This window comes from Muscardinus avellanarius, assembly GCF_963383645.1.
Source record: "Muscardinus avellanarius genome assembly, chromosome: 20".
Taxonomy (NCBI): domain Eukaryota; kingdom Metazoa; phylum Chordata; class Mammalia; order Rodentia; family Gliridae; genus Muscardinus; species Muscardinus avellanarius.
In genome coordinates this window covers 11,256,299-11,272,712 of record NC_137806.1, presented here as the reverse complement: position 1 = coordinate 11,272,712, position 16,414 = coordinate 11,256,299, and the positions used below count along the sequence as shown (strand labels likewise).

The following is a 16,414-nucleotide window of genomic DNA, read 5'->3' as shown; positions in this document are numbered from 1 at the left end:
TTTTATTTTACTGCGAAATTAAGAACTGCTAGTTCCCAGGTAAAGCAAAGCTCTGTATCCCCCATCACTCCAGGGAGAAGAAGCTTTCTACTAACAGGAGGATGGTTAGGTAAAGAACCTCTCAGAGGAGCCAAGCAGCCATGTTTTAAGTGGCATTCACCAAAAATAAAACATCAGCTACTCTCTCTAATCCCAGAGCTGACTAACCTTCTGTTGCAGGGGTATACCGAGGCGTAGGAAAGAATCTGACAATCATAAGTTCCCCGACTTGAACACACCACCCAGGTGTTCGTTTATCTTTCACTACTGAAACAAAATACTTGAGATAAATCCACTTGAAAAGAAGAAAGGTTTCTTTGGGCCCACTTGGAGGTCTCTGTCTGTGGAGACCAGCCTCAGCAGTAGACATCCCCGGCCCTATTTTTTAATTCTTTATTTTGAAACAGGGCTCACTGAGTTGCAAAAGACCTCACTAAATAGCTGAGGCTAGCCGCGAACCGTGATCCTCCTGTCTCAGCCTCCCAAATGCTGGAATTTTCAACAAGTCAGACCTCTGCAGGCTGGATTCCCTGGGCCCATCTCAAGAGTTCCTTCCTTCTGCCTCTGCAGAGCCCTGGAGAGCTAATGCATGTGCGGGGAGAGGGGTTGCTTTGTTTCTTCAGTAGGCTGCCAGATGCACTGAGAGAAAGGGACAGCTCGGACAGCTGCTGAGTGCAGAGCCCTGGAGTTCAGTGCGAGCTCATGGAGGCCCGATGAGCTGCCTCTGGCTGCGGGATGCGAAAGGGACCAATCATCTCTGATTCACAGAGAGCTTTGGGTGGAGCGATTTGGAGACCCCGGAGTGGTAGTGATCACGAGACAGGCGTGATGCGCTCGGGTCCCCTAGGCAGATGCCATTCAGTTGGGTGGGCATGCCTGCCCTGCTCAGCACCGGGTACCAGGAGCCTGAGGAGCTGCAGTCCAAGCTGTCTGCCCTTCCTCATTTCCAATCAGAAACCACCACAGGTTGTGAAGTCACAACAGCACCGGCCAGTCGTTAGAATGACACCTTATAAACATCTACGTGCCCCTTGCACACTCCCATTCACAAGCCGCTTTACAGCGGCTGAGGGGGCTGTACCTGGTACTTGGGGGAAGGTTAGCTTGTCGCCGTTGATATCAGGTGACTGACTCCCAGCATCCGTGGCCAGTAATCACGGTTTATCGTACCCTCGCCGACGGCCACATGTTACCAGCACACCTGTGTCAACACCCCTCGGCATGAGTCCCTCACCCGGGCACACGTACGAATTACCTTTCACGTTCAGTTTGTCAAAGAGGCAGAGGTCACATCTGGTAGTTGCCGAGCGCTGGTGCAGGAATCTGAAACCCTAACTCCCTTCGCCGAGTTCTCTCCCGCGCCTTCAATGCTCTATTTCACCAGTAAAGGGCTGTCAGCCTGAAGATTTAAAGATTTAAGCTTGAAGGGGCTATAATTATTTCTCTGGGGCTCTGTCGAGATTCCTGTGGGTTCCTCATTCACTGGCCCACCGTGCCTTTCGGTTCCTGCCTTCTCCCTCCCGCACCAGCAGCAGGCAGACGGAGAGCGAAGGCCACGGTAAATCACGAGTTTGGCATACCCGGCCCAGACCGTCCACCAAGAGGACGAGCCTTAGCAGAGCACGATTAGGACAGTGATTAGAACGATGTGCTTTTATTGGAAATAATATCCTGTCTTTGGCCGGGCTGGTTCTCGGTGAACCTGTTGGGAATTTCACTCTACTCTTTTGTTCTCCCTTTAACTCACAGGTCCTGAATGTTCCCAGAACTACACAGCACCGAGCGGACTGATCAAATCCCCCGGGTTCCCCGAAAAATACCCCAACAGCCTGGAATGCACGTACATTATCTTTGCGCCAAAGATGTCCGAGATTCTCCTAGAGTTTGAAAGCTTTGATCTGGAGGCTGACCCGAATCCTCCCGGCGGGATGTTCTGTCGATATGACCGCCTCGAAATCTGGGATGGATTTCCTGAGGGTAAGAAAGAGAATGAGAGGGGGGTGTCCCCCAAAAGAGAGGGGTCTGGGGGAGGGTGCGGGAGACCCGTTTACAAGTCTCATGACACATCCATCTTCAAAAAAATAAAAGGTTCCAAAGGCCCAGGAAAGCAGGCTAAAATGGCAGGTCTCTGCTGAGCCAGGATTGAAGGGTCTGAGCCCAGGAAGACCTAGCAATGAGCTCGTCCAGTTCCTTCATGTTATAGGTAAGAAGCTGAGGCATGCAAGACTGTGCAAGGTCTGTAGCTGTGCTTGTGATAGACTTGAGATCAATGCCTACTTTTCCTGACTGGATTATTTCACTCCTTCTACTGATCTGCCCTCCTGTCAGAAACTGAGATCTTAAGAGATTGCTTCAATCAAACCAATTATTTATTTATTTATTTATTTATTTATTTATTGCAGTACTGGGGATGGAACCCAGGGGCATTCTACCTCTGTGCTACTCTCCCAGCCCTATTTTTTATTCTTTATTTTGAAACAAGGTCTTACTGAGTTGCAAAGGGCCTCTCTAAGTAGCTGAGGCTGGCCGTGAACCCGGATCCTCCTGTCTCAGCCTCCCAAATGCTGGGATTACAGGTGTGTGCCACCACGTCCAGCTAAGCCACTTATTTTTAAATATACAAATTAAGGCCAGGCTCCACACACCTGTGATCTCAATACTTGGGAAACAAAGACAGGAGGATTGCAAGTTCCAGGCCAGCCCCAGAAACTTAGTGAGATCCTGTTTCAAAATTAAAAGTAAAAAGGACTGGGAGTGGAGCTGGGAAGTAGAATGTCCCTGGGTTCAATCTTCCATCCCCCAAAAGAGTAGGAAGAAAAGGAGGGAAAGGGGGAGAAAAGGAAAGAAAGAAGAAAGGAAGGGAGGGAAGGAGGAAGGGAAAGATTGAGGGCCAGGGAGGTTAAGTACTTTCTAATTATTTTAAAAATTTAGAAAGATTATTTGGGCATTCCTAATTTAGACAGGTTTCCTCTTTGCCCTCTAAGGAATTTTTATCTTTGGCAATGTAATTCACCTTAATATATCACTTATATTTATTGTTCCTACCATCTGAATTAATCCCCCCCACACACAAGAATCTTTATTAAGCACCTACCACATACTGACTAGGTACTCGCCAAGCCACGCAGTAAGCAAGCTGCCAAAGGCACTGTCCTTGTGGAATTTCTATTCCGGCAGAAGGAGTCAGGTACTAAACAGTGTATACCACGAATAAATTAATTATGTGAATGAACTGCTGGAAAATGACAAGAGCCATGAATAAACAAATAAGAGAAACCGGAAGGGGAGAGGCCGGGCGGGGGCTGCCCCTGGAAGGAGGGCGGTCAGGTTGAGCGGTCCTAAGAAAGTGATGCTGGAGCAGAGTTCGAGCCACGCGGACTTGTACATGAAAGTTTTCCATTCAGTTCTAGCAAATTAGAAAGTGAATAACAAAAACACACAGCCGAATTCTGAGCAGAAGGAGATAATATCAGCTAATTTGCTGCAGCTGCGTTGCTGCTCGCGTGTTTAGTCTGGTCGAATATGGAGGTTTCTCCAGGGAACACGCCCTGCGCAGACCAGAAGGGCCAAGCTGGACACCGTTCGTGGTCATGCGGTGGGAGAGGTGTGCCATCCACGAAACGGTCGGACATCACCCTCAAGTTGGAGGAAAGACTAGCTGGATAAATTGTAAATAAAGCGCAATGAACGTGAAATCTGCCTGGAGGAAAGATGAGCTGAATGGCTTGTATAGAGAGCAAGATGGACGTGAAGTTTGTCCTTATCTTTGAAATGGTATTAGGATCATCAGAAACTTTACCTGTGAATAGCATTTTTTTTAAACTGGTTTTATAGAATTCTTAAATTGTCTTTGGAGTGAATGAGTGCGTTCATATTAGTTTAATATCTTCTTTGCTTTTTTATTATATAAGTAGGGTTATGATGATACTGGCAAAACAAACTTCATTAAATAATGAGAGATTTTTCCAGACGTGGGGCTGGTTGATTTCCAAGTATTCAATCCAATAATTAGGGAAAAATATTATAATGATATTGTAACACTGGTTGGAACATTTAATAATGGGTTTATTTGTTCATGACCCCAACTTACAGCCCTCCCTCCTAGAACTCTCCCTTAAATTAGCATCTGAAGAGGAGGTCCAATCAACCAACTTATTTAGAACACTTTCAGAAAGAAGCCCATTGTTATTAGTGTCAAGGGTTTTTCAAAGTAGTCATTTTCTGGCTCTAGAAAATCACTGAGTTGAAGCGGGAAACATTTAATCATAAGAATGATCAGCCTTGAGATTCGCCATGTGCTGAACTATGGGATGTCTGACTGGCTTCCAGATAAAACGGACGTGGAAGTGCGTGCGTATCTGTGAGTGTTTACCTGGCCTTGTCCAGTCCACGCCAGCTGACAGCTCCCTCTGTTTTAGGCGAAAAGAGAGTTGTGTGTCTTCCTGCATTTCACGGTCCACGGCGCTGGAAATATTCTTGCCATAGTTCAACTCACGCACTTCCTCCGCCAACAGCACTGCTTTGGGTCCTTGATATCTTTTTCCAAACACAACAACCAGAAGGCGCTGAAGGCTTTTAAGCACCAAGTGATTTTATGTTGCATTTTATCATAAACATTGAAGTAAATGACTAAGTAATTGAAAGCCATCATTGATTCAAATTGACTTTGAGCAAGATGACTCCGGTACTCGCGATTCTGGAGAACTGTGTGTCTCCATTTGTCAGGCTCTTTGAAGCTCTGTGGATTCTCCAGAGCAGCTGCAGAAGCTCTGGTGGGGTTTACAAGTGGCCGGAGAGGCGAGCCAAGCGCCCTGCCCTGTTACAGCGCTTTCCCAGGAGGAGGAAGCTAGAGGCGGATTCTTAGCTCACACCACGTGGGAGCAGAGGAAGCCAGCCCCCTCCCACCCTGGGAGAAGGGGCTGGAGCGGCCCTGTCCCCTGTATTCCAGAAAGCATCAACCACCTGATGCAGGAGTCGTGTATAAGCTGGAACGAGTGTTGTTGTATTTTGCCATTTACTTTTATATTTGAGTGAACTATCTAAGACCACAGGGATAGGGCCGGGCGTGGTGGGCACGCTTGTCATCCCCGCGTTTGGGAGGCGGAGCCAGGAGGATAGAGCAGGTTCGAAGCCAGCCTCGCTGGCTTAGGAGACCCTGTTCCCAAATAAAAAGTATAAAATAGGTCTGGGAGTGTAGCCCGGAGGTAGAAGGGCTTCCAGGAACCCCAGTACCACCAAAACAACAAATAAATAAATAAATACCACAGGGATAGATATAAATACCAGACACGTTACACTGCAGGATAAGTTACAAGGTTTAATTTTAGTACTCTAGAAGGACTTAAAGTACTTTAGTACTTTTTTACCAAAAGAACTATTAATTTAAGTCAAGTATGGAGGGCCTGTGTTGTACCTTTGAAATGGCTGAACCCGGAGAAATTGTACCTCGGCGCTATACCTCCAGTCCCTTTAATTTTTTTGTTTTGAAGCAGCGTCTCTAGATCGCTGAGAGTCTTACTACATTGCGGAGGCTGTCCTTGTACTCGTGATCCTCCTCCCTCAGCCTCCCAAGAACTGGGGATTATAGGCATGCGCCACCACCATGCCCAGCTCCATTTTTTATTAACTTAAGACGCCACGCATTTTTTTTTTCTTTTGGTACTGGGATTGGACCCCGGGCCATTCTACTTCAGGCTACACCCTGGTCTTTCCAGTTTTTATTTAGAAACAGAATATCATTAAGTTGCTGAGGCTGGCCTTGAGTCTGCGAACCTCCTGCCTTAGCCTCCTGAGTGCCAGAATTAGAGGCGTATGCCACCGTGTCTGGCTAAGATGCTGCATCTCTATTTTTTTTTTTTTTTTTTTTTTTTTTGCGGTACTGGGGATGGAACCCAGGGACATTCTACCTCTGAGCTACACCCCAGCCCTATTTTTTTTAAATTTTTTATTTTGAAACAAGTTCTCCCTGAGTTGCAGAAGGCCTCATTAAGTAGCTGAGGCTGGCCTCGAACTGCGATCCTCCTGTCTCGGGCCTCCCAAATGCTGGAATTACAAGCGTGCACCACCACGCCTGGCAGATACTAGATTTTAAGAGGACCTCTTTACACTCAGCCATTTCTTTTTTCGTTTTTCACATAAAAGGAACTAGACAGCCAAACTCTCTTGGTGCTGAAGGAGGACTGCAATTTTTTTCAAAACCAAATGAGAAAAATTTTTTTTAAAAGTGCCCTCACCATTGTCCACCACGGGATATCTTTTAAACATCAAAAATACATTACGTTTACACCTGGCAAGATACGATAATGACAGACAGCCTCTTCTCCCCCCAAGTGATAGGGTGGCCCATCTCGCGTGCCCCGATTCCCTAATAATTCTCTTTTTAGTTACCCTGTGGGTTTTTGTGACATCCTCCCCCTCATCTCCTCGGCCTTTGGGACTTCAGTAACAGAAAGAGGAAACCCAAGAGCTGTGTTCACATAAACGCAGATGGACAAGGCGTGAGCCCCGAGAGAACTTCACCCACGCCGGTTCAGATCAATATTGCATTAACTGGCGAGGCTGAGGTCTCCGCCGTTCAGGAAAATTCAATACCTCTTTGTATTATCGTGGCAAAAGCCTTTCACTCTCTTATCTTGAGGGCTCCGAAAGACAGAAGCATGCTGCTGTCCGGGGGCAACATTCTAAAGGACACAGAGGCAGACTCACCCAGCATGTCTTAAACATTATAAACCAGTGAGTCATGGAGACTTTCTAAATTATGAGCCTGCATCAGACAAGATCTCTTCTGTTTCCTCTTTCAAAGAGACTCCCCTTCTCCCCTCCCCGAAAGAACTGGGTGATCCTGGAGGGGGAGGATCAGCCGCCAGAATTCCCCCTGCAGTATTCTTGAGAAGGTCAGTGGTGCGGTGGTCAGACAATGACCCCAAGGATTAGGGCTGGAAGACTTTGCCCACAAACTGAAGGCAAAGATCATGAACGTACAGGAATGGAATTTCAATGAGGTAAAGATGTGAAGGAGGACCAATGTCTAAGCCTCCCATTTATAATGACAGCCAGAAATGAGATGCTGTCTGAGGAAGGAGAGACCTGAGCTTTTGGCTGTGGCAGGATACTTTTCTGCAAACGATATGAGCAACATGGAGTTCTGCGGGGAAGGGAAAGGGGGCCGAGTCCAGAAGGAAGATTACAGTTAGAATACCGTGGTGATGCACGCATCCCCGTGTTCACAGCAGCACGGTTCACAAGAGCCAAGTTACGGAACCAACCCAGGTGTCCATCATCAGATGAACGGATGTCGGAAATGCAGTGTAGACGCACAATGGAATTTGACTCGACCATGAAGAAGACCAAAGCTATGCCATTTGCAGGAAGACAGATGCTGCTAGAGATGACAATGCCAAGTGAGATCGGAAAGTCTCGGGAAGCCAAGGCTCTTAGATTCTCCTTTGGACTCACGAGGAGAGAGACCCGGAGAATAGCGGGAGGCATTGGGGGGAGGGCAAAGGAAAAAGAAACTTGATGAAAGAACCGGTTCCGATAGCGCTATGCCCTGTGAGAAGTCACTGCCAGAGGCGTTAACACGGCTCAAGAGGAGCGGAGGGTGGGACCTGCAGGGAAATACAGCAAGTGCTGGGCCCATGTCTGAAGGCGTCGCTTGGAATCTCACTATGACTTACCATTGCAACGCACCAACTAAAGTATATACATATACACAAAACGGAATAAGAAAACCCGTCAAAGAACTGGCATCTGTGGGAGAATTCAAGGCTGAGATGAAGCTAAAAAGAAGCCAAAGCCGCTAAGAGTTTGGTCTTCTGAGACGCTCTCTCCTGCCAACCAGGAAGCCTGATTTCCCACCATGCAAAGCGCTTGGCCGTGACCCTGTGATGCCCTTAGGGCCTCTGCATCTGTCTGCTTGCTGGGTCAGCCGTCTGGTTTTCTTCATGACGAGGCAGTTTGCACCCACAGAAGGCATTGGCTACCGGGGGGGAGGGGGGGGATGAAATAGAAAAATCTCAGAATTCAGTCAAATCAATGATTCTGAACACAAAGAGGCATTCTCAGGTATTCAAAGGAACCCATTTTTCATAAACTCAGACATACGGACGGCTTCAGTGTGCTGTCGTAATTTTTTTGTTTGTTTTGAGGGATTCCCAAGCTGAAAACTTATTAGCCGAGGATCTCTGCATTCTGCAAAGCAAGGTGCTCAGATCAGCTGCCTACTGAGACCCAGCTGGAGCCGGGGCCCCAGGGACATCAGTTCTTACGGGCTTTGCTTTTGCGGTCCCTCGTGAAACATCTCCGAGCTCATATCAGCTGCCTTCTGCACCCCAGTCACATTCACAGGCCTCAGAACCACGTCCCCTTGAAGGCGTGTTCCCTTGGGGAAGGTCCTTCCTTAAATGAAATGAAGCAATAATTCTTGGTTGAAATGCACAGAACCATGGGTTTCGGGGAGGGGAAAACAGTCCATACCAGATTGTCCTTCTAAGTCCAAACCATCTGGTGCATTTTTACCATATGTGCAATAAAAAAATTACAGAGAAAGGGACTCTTTTAATTTTTTTTTTTTTTTTGGTCTTGCAGTTTATCAGGACACAGATATGGAAAGATTCCTCAAGTGCATGGGCCTTCTGCATTATTTATTAGCCATAAAACAACTGATGACTGCTCATTACTAAGGCTCAGCTGAAGCATTTCAGCAAAGGGGCGGCCAACTATTTGACTTGAACACAGCATTCTCGCTGTTTGCTGGCCCCAGTATGCTAGCTAGTTATTTATTTATTTATTTATTTATTTATTTTCCGTTTGTAATCAGTGGCTGCCTCGGGCCATTTCTTGGCCACCAGACACAAAGCAATCCAATCACTTCTCTTTGACTTGGAAGATAAAGAATTAAGACAGGAGTCAGATAAACTAATTTCCATTCATTTGGACGGTAACTTGCTAGTACCTATACCCTGCTGGCATCGGTCCTCCCTCATTTTTAAAGTACTTATAGTCACATATTAGTTTTCAGACTGAGTAGAAGGTCAGCACCCTTCCCCTTTGTCCAGTTCACGATGTGGAATCCAGGGCCAAAAAGGGCATGAAGGAAGAAAGTTGGGGTTCGCCAGCCCTTTCCAGACCCCACTCTGCTTCCCCAGGATGGCGTCCGAGGACAGGAGAAATTAGGACAGGTAGTGCTGAGATGACTCAGTGAGCCCGGCCTGGCTGGAGTCCTTTGGCAGGGGCTGCGGAGAAAATGCCCACGTGCCACGCAACAGCCCAAAGCTCGTTCTTTGCAACTGAAGCAAGCGTTTCGATTCTGTTCCCGAAAACAATCTGGCTCGCTGGGGAATGCGGTTCTGCCGGTTACTGCCCTTCTGAGTATACTTTAAAATCCTCTCCGCAAACCAGATCCAATATGTTCACTGCAAACCAATTAACTAGTGAGGACTGGCATTGGGTTAGAATAGGCTTCTGGGTTCTGCTGGGACACATGTTTGCAAATGGTTATTTTGCATCTATGGGAGAAGAAAAGATGCTCTGATGTTTCTCTCTTTCTGCCTCTCAGTTGGTCCTCACATCGGGCGTTACTGTGGACAGAAAACCCCAGGTCGGATCCGTTCCTCATCGGGCATCTTGTCCATGGTGTTTTATACTGACAGTGCAATCGCAAAGGAAGGGTTCTCAGCAAACTACAGCGTCTTGCAGAGCAGCACTGCAGAAGGTCAGTATTTATTCATCGTACAAAGCCTGGTGGCAAACATCTCATATTCCTCCTCGTGCACCTGCGGCCACGTGAAACTCTTGAGGAAACGTTTTGTGGGTGCTAAGTGTTTGCTATTCTCTTATGAATATCCATAGGATAAATCTAGCTGGTGTGCTTTCTCCATACAATTGTGAATGGGCCTCTGAAATTATGGGAGGAAGTGGGAAATAATAAAATAATGCCCCAAACAATAAAATATGACCAGAACCCTCCCCTCGGCCCCTGGCTGTATAACACGCTGAGACTCAGCTGATTGCAGAGCCGGTACCCAGAGCAGAGAAGGCACCGTGGTTTGGGTGTGGGGGATGCTGAGAAAGGCAGTGTATTTTCATTTTTACCTGGTTCACCCAGCAATATTTATATAAAAGAAGCATGTTTGGTTTGGTTTTGCTTGGTTTGGTTTGGTTTAATACCTATGATTGAACCCAGGGGCATTCTACTTCCAAGCTACACCCCCAGCCCTTTTTTTTTTTTTTTTTTTTTTTTTTTTTTTTTTTTGGTGGTACTGGGGTTCCTGGAAGCCCTTCTTCCTCCGGGCTACACTCCCAGACCTATTTTTGCATTTTTATTTGGAAACAGGGTCTCCTAAGCCAGCGTGCAGAGCTAGCTTCGAACCTGCACGATCCTCCTGTCTCTGCCTCCCAAGCGTGGGGATTACAAGCATGCGCCACCACGCCCGGCTTAATTTTTTATCTTGAAGTAGAAGCTCCCTAGGTTGCTGAGGGCCTAAGTTGCTGAGGTTGGCCTTGAACATGCGATCCTCCTGTCCCATCTTCCCAAGTACTGGGATTATAGGTGTGCACCATCTTGCCCAGCTAAGAAGCACATCTTAATTTTTGTTAACACTTTTATGTTCTAAAACCTCATCTGTCAGGATAGGAAAATCAGAAAATGTGGAACTTTGGAAAGTTGAGTGCTTTCTTTACTGTAACAAATGCCAGAGATAATCAACATATAAAGAAAAAGTGGGTGGCTCTGAGGTAGAATGTTCCTGGGTTCAAACCTCAGTACCAAGAGAGAAAGAGCGACAGAGACAGAGACAGAGAGACAGATTGATTGATTTTGGCTCACAGTTGGAGATTTCAGTGCATGATCAGTTAGCCTGGTTCTTCTGAACCTGTGGTACCGCAACACATCATGGTGGGAGAGGAAGAGAGGGGAATGAAGAGGCAGGCGGCAATCCCATAATCCCCCTCGAGGCCACACCCCAAGTGACCTAAAGACCTCCCCATAGGCCGTACCTCTTAAAGGCTCCACCACCTCACAAAAGCACCACCCTGGGACCAAGCTTGTAATATATGAACCTTTGGGGGACACTTAAGGTCCAGATGACAAAAATGAGGTTTGCTTAATGGCTGAGAAGCTTCCATTTAATCCTCAAGGCAAGTTTTTTTTTTTTTCCCCTTGTCTTTTCACTTTGGGATTAATATTTTCCTAAAACATATTCCTCACCCCAATATCATCAAATATGCTAGGCCTAATGGGAGGCAAGTTCTGATGATTCACAGCCATTGCTATGAGCATCGTATAAAACCGTGCTGCTCTTTGGGCTGTGTGGTTCTGCGGTTTAGTCCTAGTGCATACTTTTGGTTTTAGCCAAATAAACTAAGGGTACTCCTAATCACAACCAATCCAGGATTGGGGGACCTGAGGACAGAGGAGGTCAGGGAGAGGTAGCCTGAGTATCAATTACAGGGAATGTGAAAGTCAAGATCTGTTATCCACTGAGTATGGGCTGTAAATAAACAGTCTGGGTTTAGTCTTATTAGATATTAGAGGAAATAATACTTTTTTGTGGTGTTAGGGATTGAAACCTGGGGCATTCTACCTCCCAGCTACACCCCCAGCCCTATTTTTTATGATTTATTTTGAAATAGGTCACACTGAGTTACAAAGGGCCTAAGTAACTGAGGCTGTCCGCCACAAACCGCGATCCTCCTGTCTCAGCCTCCCAAATGCTGGGATAGTATAAGCGTGCACCACCACTCTGGGGTCCTGCTATTTATTTTTTATTATTTCCCATATCTTAAAATTTTAATTTAATCATTTCCATCTCTCTGGGATGATAATAGATATATAATTGTTTATTATATTATTTTAATACAATTTTTGGTGTATACTCATATGACAGGTAGACACACTATTTAACTTTGAAAATTCATTGGCATTTCCACCATTTCCTAATGAATCTCAAATATTTGTTACCCTAGGCCTACTTGGGAAAACTATTGATTGCTGTGATGATGTCTGTATCCTTCTTTTTATTCTTTTTATTTTTATGTAGTGCTAGGGATTTAACCCAGGGTTTTGTGCATGTTAGGCAAACACTCTACCGCTGAGCTACATCCCCACCCCTATAGCCTAATTTTTAAATCACACCATGAAGCCGGTGTGGTGGCGCACGCTTGTAATCCCCACGCTTGGGAGGCGGAGACAGGAGGATCGCGCAGGTTCGAAGCCAGCACACTGTCTTAAGAGACCCTGTTTCCAAATTTTAAAAAAGTATAAAATAGGTCTGGGAGCATAGCTGGAGGGGTAGAAGGGCTTCCAGGAACCCCAGTACCACCAAAATAAATAAATAAATAAATAAATAAATAAATAAATAACGCCATGAAACCACAAGTACCCGTGCTATATCCGGTGAGCCCCTGGCTGCCATCTTTTGTGAGATGTTGTGCAAACGAACTCGTTAGTTTACCAGATTGCAAAGAAAAATATGCCTTTGGGTTACCTCTGTTTGGTAACGTTGGGTCCCATTTTCTCCTCCAGATTTCAAATGTATGGAAGCTCTGGGCATGGAGTCAGGAGAGATCCATTCCGACCAAATCACGGCTTCTTCCCAGTACAGCACCAACTGGTCTGCAGAGCGCTCCCGCCTGAACTACCCAGAGAATGGGTGGACCCCCGGGGAAGATTCCTACCGAGAGTGGGTACAGGTATGTGGCGTGAGAGCTGGCCCGGCCTGGGTTCGAGAAGGTCTGGGTCATCTACAAAGGTTGTTGGATGGAAGCAGTGCCTCATGATGGCCTCAGATGAGGAGGGACGGGGGCCCGGGCACCTGTAACCCCTTGGGATGATCAGGCACCACACCATCGTGGGGAGAGGCTCAGACAACCCCCTGAATCCCACGCCTCTTCCCGGGTCCTCGTGCACTGCCTTCCCAGCACTTGAGTACAGATGGCTCGCTTTGATAAAGATCGGATTTTTCCTAGTGACTACACACAGGCTTTCTACTTTGACATATTCTGATTTCCTTGAAGAAATACAGGAATCCTCCTTATGGACTGTGTATCTCCGCGAGCACTGTTTCTAAGCGTCCAGTCTTGCGTATGTGCAGAGCAGAAGAAGGCTCTGGAAGGCCGGGTGTGTTTGTCACCGAGTTCTGTGTGGCGCAGGCCGTGAGGGCGGCTGCCCGAGGGCTCTGGTCGCTGTTGACTGTGCGTCCGTGCGTGTGCGTGAAGTGTGCGCCTGTGTGTCTTCATTGGCGACGCGGCCTCTGTTTTTCTGACTTCGCTGCGGCGTTCCCTTCCCCGCCATACTCTGCATGCCAAGGTCCCTCTCATCCTTGCCTCCCCCAGGCTCTCTTTCCAGCAGTCTCATTCAACATAATCCCGTCGCCAAGCCCCATGCCGCTCTTGCCCAACCCAAGGCCTGATGCCCACGTTCTTGAATTCTTCCCCCGTTGACAGAAACATCCATATCTGGGTCTTTGGGTTAAACTGTGGGCAAATTATGCAAAAGGGTGTTTGCTGAAGGATCCAGGTTTCCTATCCAGGAGAATAGCCAAAGCCGTCTTATATTCATTGCCAGATATATAAAAATGACTAATTCCCAGAGAGAGTTTCTAAGCAAGGAAAAACCCAAGATGATTTATCTCCTCCTTTCCACCTCTCTTGCTGTTTCAGTCATCTGAGCACAAATACCAGATTTTGTTTTACTTTGGAAAGGTCAATATTAGTTTAACATATACTTAAAGTGAAAGGGCCTATTACGAAGGACTGAACTCACGCTAACCTCTGAGTAACACTGAGAAGTGGGAGAGGACGAGAAAAGATGAGGCTCTACCCAGGATTGCTGAATCTCACTGTAGATTGAGCCAGAGGAAGAAACAAATTTGCCTCTGTCTGAACAGCTCTGGGTAACTTGTTCCTCTAGGCCCACACCGACGAGCCGTCCCGGTGACTGACAGATGTGGCTCCAGAGGACAGCTTCGATTTTGCAGGGCTCAGCATGTTTGCATAGTAATGTAGTCCTATTCTTGGTAATGCAGAGAACGCTCAATAATGTGGGGCCGGTGGTCTCGCAAGAGTCCCGAATCTGCAACTCCAGCAATTCCTGCGTGTGAGGCACTTCTCTGTCTGTAGAAACGTGGGCAGTAATGCACTTTCAGAAAGCATGTGTGGACGGGCCGGACTTTACAGCAGGCTTCGGAGCTGGGCACAATTTCAGATGGCTGCAGAGAGAACGTCTTGAATCTTTCAACCTCTGCCAGGTAGAGAGAGTGCTCAGGAGAAGTGAGGCGACCCAGCCCCAAGACTGAAGACTTACTTCTTAAGAGCTCATGTAGCTCCATTCCTGGGCCAGCCGAAGGCTCCCCATGTTCTAACACCAGGAGCCAGGCTGGGGAGCCCCAGTCTCTGAACTGTGGCTGTCACTGAGACCCACAGAGAAGACAGCCTACACAAGCCAGCTCCTTTGCCTATTTTGTTGTTGTTGTTGTTGTTGTTGTTGTTTTGTAGTCCTGGGGAATCGAACCAGGGGCATCCTACCTTTGAGCTACACCCCCAACCCTTTTGTAAGTTTTTGTTTATTTGTTTGTTTTGAAAGAGGGCCGCTCAGCCGGGTGTAGTGCTGTACGCTTGTAATCCCAGCATTTGGGAGGCTGAGACAAGAGGATCACGGTTCGTGGACCTCTGAGCTACACCCCCAGCCTCTTGCAACTCAGTGGGGCCCTGTTTCAAAATAAAGAATAAATAGGGCCGGAGGTGTAGCTCAGAGGCAGAATGCCACTGGGTTCCACCCCCAGTACTGCAAAAAAAAAAAAAAAAAGGAAGGAAGGAAGAAAAAGAAGGAAGGGAAAAAAGGAAGGAAGGAGGAAGAAGAAGAAAGAAAGAAAGAAAGAAAGAAAGAAAGAAAGAAAGAAAGAAAGAAAGAAAGAAAGAAATTGGTTCTCTCTAGGTTGCTGCTGAAAATCTCGATAAGTTGCTGAGGCTGGTCTTGAACCTGCAATCCTCCTGTCTCAGCCTCCCAAGTACCAGAATCACAGATATATACCACTACACTTGGCTTCATTTCTACTCTTGAAACTCAAGGGTAGCTCATGAACTTTCAGTCCCTCCCTCCATACTTTTCCCAGAGCCGCGAAGGCTCATGCCAAGATCAGCTGGGTGCTGTTTCTAAGTCCAGGAGACCTAGATTGGTTCCACAGCCAAAATATGGAACCAGCCCAGGTCTCCATCAACAGAGGAATGGATGGCAAAATTATGGGAAACACACACAGTGGAATTCTACTCAGCTGTAAAGAAGAACAAAATCATGCCATTCACAAGAAGATGGAAAGACCTGGAGAGCATTATGTTAATGAGACCAGCCAAGCACAGAAAGAGAAGGGACATATGTTGTCTCTAATATGCCCAAACTAGGGAGTATTAGGGACACCAGAGGGACTCCAGACAATGGAGCAGAAGCCTCAGCAAAGCCAGAATGGAAGGAGAGGAGAGGAAGAAGGCTGAGGTTGATTAATGGAGGAGCTACATCCGAATATGTGTAAAAGTAGGAATACAGCATGGTCAGCCTGGACACTCACTGTTGGGAGAGCGAAGGGGCTGCAGGGGAGAGAGGGTGCCAAGCACAGTCTGAATATGTCCCATTGTCAATATGATCCACATAAAAATTTTTTAAAAATTTAAGAATTTAAAAAATAAATCCAGACTGCAGGGACCCGGCTCCTCGGGGCTTAGCGAGGGGACTGTCACAGAAGCCCAGCTCCAGTTCACCTTGTGATGACATTCTTTCCTCCTTCTGAGCTCAGTGGCTCCATTTGTATGCTCATTGTGTCTCTGTACATGGTGGGAGGCCGTTATCACGCACCGATCACTAATTATGAATAATTTCGTGTGTTTCCAGTTTTTCTGAAGCTCCTTGGAAGTAGTTGGCTGGTTGTTTTCCTTGGGTGAAGGTTTTATAAATTAACCAACAAGTATGGCGTAATTCAGATGGAGGGCAAGAGGCAGGTTCCTCTAATCACAGGAGCGCCAAGCACACTACATTTCTATTTTTATGCACATAAGTATGTAAATGACATTTGTTTTCTTTCTCAGCCCTTTCTCAGGTTGCATGGAGTATGCCCCCACAAAACACGTTGCTGTAGCAACAGCCAGGGCAAATATTTGCATGTGTTAAATTAATAAGGCAACGTTGGAAGCTGAGTTTCCTTTAAGACAGGAACAGTCTTGGCTCCCATTGTCTTCTTGAGGAAATTACTGAGTGACATAAAATAACAGTGCATCCTCAGCCATGGATGTGGACGTCCACGCCGCTGCTTCCTGTGAGAGCCGCTGGCTGCCAGGGAGCTTCAAAACAAGCCCAGAAGCCAGCAGCTAGCAAGGGGACTTGAAGGGA

The 16,414-nt window shown here is 46.9% G+C and overlaps 1 protein-coding gene across 1 annotated transcript in view; it reads left to right on the top strand.

The window, feature by feature from the left end:
• NRP1 (neuropilin 1) overlaps positions 1-16,414 on the top strand; it is a gene marked incomplete at both ends in the record, with an annotated part of 153,464 nt that overhangs the window by 67,333 nt on the left and 69,717 nt on the right. Inside the window, 3 exons of the mRNA XM_080717195.1 lie at positions 1,789-2,016; positions 9,596-9,751; positions 12,563-12,729. Coding sequence (XP_080573321.1) covers positions 1,789-2,016; positions 9,596-9,751; positions 12,563-12,729 — 551 coding nt within the window. The remainder of the gene's footprint in view (positions 1-1,788; positions 2,017-9,595; positions 9,752-12,562; positions 12,730-16,414) is intronic.